At 37.9% G+C, this 6,166-nt stretch overlaps 1 protein-coding gene across 1 annotated transcript in view; it reads left to right on the top strand.

Annotated features, from left to right (window-relative positions):
• Positions 1-898: 898 nt before the first annotated feature.
• LOC106943099 (excitatory amino acid transporter 3-like) overlaps positions 899-6,166 on the top strand; it is a 9,748-nt gene continuing 4,480 nt past the window's right edge. The window contains exon 1 of the mRNA XM_015026434.1: positions 899-1,204. Within this exon, the coding sequence (XP_014881920.1) occupies positions 1,111-1,204 (94 nt within the window). The 5' untranslated portion in view covers positions 899-1,110. The remainder of the gene's footprint in view (positions 1,205-6,166) is intronic.

Here is a 6,166-nt window from a genome sequence, read left to right as displayed (position 1 = left end):
AAAAATAATTTTAGTACATGTTATTATGTGTCAGAAGAGGGCTTTGAAAATAATAATACCAACACAAAAAAACAAAACAAAAAATAATTTTAGTACATGTTATTATGTGTCAGAAGAGGGCTTTGAAAATAATAATACCAACACAAAAAAACAAAACAAAAAATTGACCAAAAGGGCACTTTGGGGCAAGGAGCAAAACGGGCAGGTGCTCAAGCACCCACAGACCCCCCTTCTGCACGTGCCTGCTAGGACGAGTTCCTGGATATTGTCATGAAACCTACAAATAAGGCTGATATTTTTTCCAAAAAGCTGATCTATATTCTACTTCAGCTGTCTAATGTTTTACAAAAAGAGAAATTATTTATCCAATATTGATTTTTTTAAGCAATTTTTTTTACGTTGATAAATGCTTAGATGATAGTGATGATGCTAACAGATCTCTCATTGTTTTGTTGAGCAACTTCAAAAGGACTGTACTGATTATCCATTGTATAGTCCTTTTACGATGGACTGCACCTTCCCTTTTATAGCTTACAAGAAGCTAAAAGGCAATTTTTTTGTCCCTTTTTATAGCTTACAAGAAGCTATAAAAGGGTGGAGGGGTGGGGAGGTTGTCAGGTCCTGTGTTTTGAGTTGTTTTGGAGCTTGTTATATATTTATTAAATCTTTCAAATAATTTTGTTTTTTTTTTCAAAAAGGATTATTTTTGAAAAAAAAAAAAAAAAGAATTAGCTGGACTGAGAACAGAAATCTGCCATTGTGCTGCAACAAACCAAAAATTCAGCTGTGTTGAGTTAAATTTAAGCGCGTCTGAACACTGGTCCACATCTATGTGACCAGTAGTGAGCAACCATCACCTGATAAAGGTGGGAAAGGCATAAGCACCTTGAGTGGGGGAGGGGCAGTTCCTCCCTCACAGCGCCATCAGTAGACCGCCGCCTCCTCTGCTATAGCAACACTGCTCCTTCACCATCTTCCTCCTCCTCTTCCTCCTCTTCTGCCGTCTGTGCTGTTGATCGCCAATCTGCAGGAGTATCCACAGGAGTCATTCCTTCCTCTTCACATTTTTTCCTTCCTTGATTTTGGGCGAAATCTGGGAGAATCGTGGAGATGATGGGCATCAAGGAGCGACGTGCAGTGAACGTGAAAGGCTTACTGAGGAGGAACTGGCTGCTTATTGCGACGGTTCTGTCGGTGCTGATCGGTAGGTGAACGGTTCTGTATGTCAGTGTGTGACACACTGACGCATTATTTCCGCTAACCTTCCTCAGTGTGAGATGTCTAACCCAGCTCCAGAGCTGTTGTAGCTCCATGCTGGGCAGACAGTCACAGGTTTGGTGCTGGAGGAGACAGCCTCTCCTGTGTCTCGATGAGCCTCAGTCAAACGTGACCAGATTGAGGTGAGAGCTCTTGGTGGGCTATGGAGGGTCTCTTAAAAGAGCATCTACTGTGGATGTTTTTGGCTGAATAATTTAGCTTTGTCTGTTTTCCATAGGATACGTTGCATGATGCAGAGCTTCAGTCAAGGATGCTCTCCATAAATATGACAAGGTGGAGGCAATTTTTTGTCCGTTTTTTGTCAGTTTTGCAATTACAAATCTTTGTTAGATTTATCAAACTGGCAGAAAAAAACGTCTCTCATCTATACAATGCCATATATAGTACTCATACCTCTGGAACTTCTCATGTGCATTTTATTTAGATTTTATGTGATGGTCCAACACAAAGCATGGTGTGATTGGGATATGAACAGCTTCATGTTAGTGGGCGTGTACCTCAGGTTTCCTCATCTGAAAGACTTAGTACCTGCGTAAATCAGAGTAAATCAGATTTATTCATGTTCTCACCAAATCTATGAAGCATGAATAGTATGTGTGTACACACAGTCTTGACCCAAGACCTGTGGAAATGCAGTTCAGACCAAAAAGGTTTAAACAGATTTAGATTTAAAGTGATGTTTCTTCTATTGGAAATTAATATTAATACAGAGTCCTGACTTGAATCTGATAAAAAAATCTGTGAACGGAGCTAAAGATGACCATGCAGTTTTCGGGTGTATCAGAGACAAGAAGCTGAGTACAGAGATGTAGTGGACCTCTTTGTGTCATGGTGTGGAAAAATTAATCTCATCTCGAATGTGAACAAAACAAAGGAGATAATTGTAGATTTCAGGAGAAACAGGATTAGATCCAATCCAACCCTATTTCCATCATGGGAGAAGAAGTGGAAGTGGTGGAGGAATATAAATACCTCTGTGTTCATCTGGGCAACAGACTGGACTGAATGTCTCCAGTCCAGCAACAGTGAAGCTTCAGTCCAGTCTGGAATGAATCTCCAGAATGGACTGGAGTGAAGGAATAGAGCAGACTGTACTTCTTGAGGAAGCTAAGATCCTTCAACGTTTGCACCAAGATGCTGCAGATTCTAACAGTCTGTTGTTGAGAGCGTCATCTCTTCTGCCATCATCTGTTGGGGCAGCAGCATCAAAACCAGGGACCTCAAAAGGCTCAACAGCTTGATAAAGAAGGCTGGTTCTGTAAATTAATGCTTTAGAACTTACCTGTAAAAATTAGGTCAGGGGACGCTAAGTGCTCTTAACGTTTTCAAAGATAACAAAAGTGCTAAAGCACTTAAGAAAAAAATTGCTCCACGTTCAGTGCATTAGAGCAAGTGTGTCTAGAACTGCTAAACAAATACTAATACTCTATTTTAAACTACTACAACTATATATTTTGATAAGGACCAGTTTTCTATTCATTTTAATAGTCATCCAGCATTAAAACAGTCTGATTAAATGCCAGGCTAATTGAAATAATTGAAATCTTGGCTTTCTTATTTTCCCTGATTAAAAAAAAAAGCTGGAAAGAAAGTTGAAATGCATTAATGATTTCTTGTACTCTGAACTAGCCTGGATGTAGATGGTGAAAGGCCAAATTTAAATATCATTGTTAAATTCTGATATTTAAACCTTTGCTTTAACTTATTTAGATTGACATCAAATGGTCCAAGAATGGCAGAAGCTGTGTTTGGTTAATCAGTGTCTCCTTTTAAACTGACAGTTTGCTGAATTAGCAGACTAGGTGGCCTTGAAATGGTATGAACAGCAGAAACTTTATAGCCGGCTTTTTCAGTAACTTTTCCCCAGGCTTTGATAGTTGGAATAACTTCTTGCCTTTCTGATGTTTCAGCTCAGGTATTTTATAATAACACGTCTAACTCATAGCATGTGACTATAGGTAGGGCTTGAATTTTTATGGAAAAAAAAACAATATGAAATGTTATCATGGCAATTTAAGTGCTTCCATGGAATGTATGAGAAGGTTAATAAATGATCAGTGTCCTAAAGTTATTGGTCAAACACTAGACCTCTCTTTTCTTTCTGTTGTCAGAATGTGAACCTGAACGACTTCTTAAAAGTAAGGGTGCACTGATTGGAGTTTTTTGGGTGATCTTTAAAAAGCCTGAGCTACTGATTCAAATTTTGGCTAATACCAATTTTTTGTCTGGAAAGTTGATAAATATAGCGACAAAGTTAGCAACAATGTGACAATGATTAACTGCCAACATGCATACGTGAACTGGTGGGCGGGTCTGTCAGTCAGCCTCTCTCCCAGCAGAGAGGCCGACAGTGGCTGATTTTCAGACCTTTATGAAGGAAAATAAGATTCATTTCAATTCAGTTTAAACAGCACCATTTCATAACAGATGTCATGTCAAGATCAGTGGATAAAATCAATTTCACATGTAAATGTCGGGATGATTCCTGATTTCCCAAAATTAAGGAAATTAGGGTCAATTTCTTCGTATACTCCCACTTAAAGGTTTGGTCAGGTTTTTGTAACTGGGATTCTGTTGAGAATTTATGAGTAATTATTATCTAAGCTACAATAATAAATAAAGTTTACCCAGATGCTAATTTGTGTGGGGCTAAGACAAAATAGTTTTCTGTCTTGTTAAAGCATCCTTAGTCAAAAATGTCACATTGTGTTGGGCTATGAGAACAAGATTTCCTAAACTGTTAAACATTAGACTGTTATTCATAGTTAAAATCCAAATTATCCCCACCCCTAGATTTCTATTTCAGATATTTTTAAATCCTATTTCTGATAAGAAATGAGACAGGTATCTCTAAAAAAGATAATAAAACAATGTATCAGTATCAGTCCTCTTAACTTGATAAGGCGCTATACAAGTACATAGTCTATGGTCTGTGGAGATGAGGAGGCAGAGGCAGGGTACAAATCCTGGGAATACGAAGTGGAGCAGAGAATGTGTGAGGGGCATTGATCTTTTAAGTAAGAGGCTACTTTACCATGTGGACAATGAAAAGAGAGCAGGGAGATTTTGTAAATGATCATAGTAGAGATGGGAAGCTGGTGGAGTGTACAAAGAACATCGGGAATGTGTTCATGTTTACACTCTCTCATAAGGTTTCTGTTAGCACTGTTCTGAACATTCTGTCATTTTCGTGTGTCCTCCCCAAAAATCCCTAAAGGCATGTTTGGCATGTTTTCTCTGCTATTCTGATTATTTATCTCTGGTGATGAGCTTAGTCATTTAGGCAAGAGCACCTCTTTACCAATCACCCTAATCTTTAGCTTTCTCCACAGATTCTCAATCAGATTCAAGTCAAGACTTTGGCTACATCCACTCTAAGCCATTAACATTACCTTCAGTCAGAATAAAGCAAGTTGGTGAAACTAAAAGACTTTAAATCTGAATCTACTTGAGGAATTAATAGTTTTGGGCTTAGCTGTGGACAGATTATTTTTATTTAACGCCAAGTCTGATGGAAGTTAGCTTCATAATCATTCTAAGAGCAGTATGCTATATATGAGCTGTTGTGAAATGGGAGGATTCCAGGTGAGATGATTACAATCTTCTGCAGGTCTTATACAGCAGAGATAAGCTTTGTGATCCACTGCTACTATTTAATTTTGATTATTTCATACCCAACACATTTCTCCCAGGATGTTTGATTTACCAAACCATTGAAAGCACACCGTCACAGACTGATTCAGCAGAATTTTGATCCTCGGCTGCATTTTAAATGCGTCTGAGCTGTAATCAGAAATGTCCTTTGACCTGGTAAACACATGTTTTCCAGGTCAAAGTTTCAAAATCCACCCCACTCATAGTTGATGTTTGAAGTCATCCTGACTGGGCTGGGGTGGGGGAAACTGTTATATTGTAAAGGTGTTAGAGTAAATCATTATAGTGGACATAATTACACAATAATCAGGGTTGTTAAATTCACAAGGATCCAGCATGAATAATGCAAAGTAGTCAAAATCAGAACAGCAGTAAGGTGCTGCAATGAAAAACACCAACTTGGAAGAAATGTATAGCTTTGTAATATTCTGAAAGATAGATTTGCCACCTAAAGTTAATCTTTCTGGTCCTGTTTTTTCTTTATAAAGTTGTTCTTAACCTCTTTAAAGCACTTTGTGTTTCACCGAGTTGTTAGAAACATGCTCTATAAATAAAGTTTGATCAGCAATGCAGTTACATCACAGGAAAATATGAGCAAAATATGATGTTAAGCATTTCTAAGAACTGTCTTTTGTGCAACATGATCGACGCTATTCATTGAAAATCCAGTTAAGTGTTGGGCAGACACAGATGGATACAGTAGCTCAGCATGAAATAATACCACTGAAAGACTTGAAAGGACCCTGCATACAGAGAGAAATTAATCAAATATGTAGCTAAGCAACAGAAATGGTACATAATCACGATGAGAAGCTGAATGGCCACAATGATAAATAGACAAATAAATATACAATAATTAAATAAAATATCTTTGCTATTTCCGATTTTCTGTTTAAAATTCATTTATCCAATGTCATACGTTTTCTTTATGTCCTTTACGGTTGTTGATTGCAGCTTAGTTTTACCCTTATCATTATTGTTTCGAGTTCAGTAAAAATCGCTAATGGTCATTGTGGCCACAATGAGCTGTTGTCTGCTAGTCAGAAGGTTGTGAGCTTGATTTCAGTGTCTCACTGACTGAGTTACTGAAGCCCAAGTTGACAATCCATTCTAATTTAGTCTAAAATGCTGGACTAGCATTCTAGTCCATTCTGGACTAGCATTCTAGTCTATCATTGTAATAATGTGTGCTGAAAGGTGACTTTGACTCTTAAAAGCACTTTACATCACCAGT

This window comes from Poecilia latipinna, unplaced genomic scaffold (assembly GCF_001443285.1).
Source record: "Poecilia latipinna isolate Pla-1442-1.1 unplaced genomic scaffold, P_latipinna-1.0 Scaffold4867, whole genome shotgun sequence".
Classification (NCBI taxonomy): Eukaryota; Metazoa; Chordata; class Actinopteri; order Cyprinodontiformes; family Poeciliidae; genus Poecilia; species Poecilia latipinna.
The sequence above is the reverse complement of the archived record's forward strand: the minus strand, read 5'-3'. Positions and strand labels throughout refer to the sequence as shown.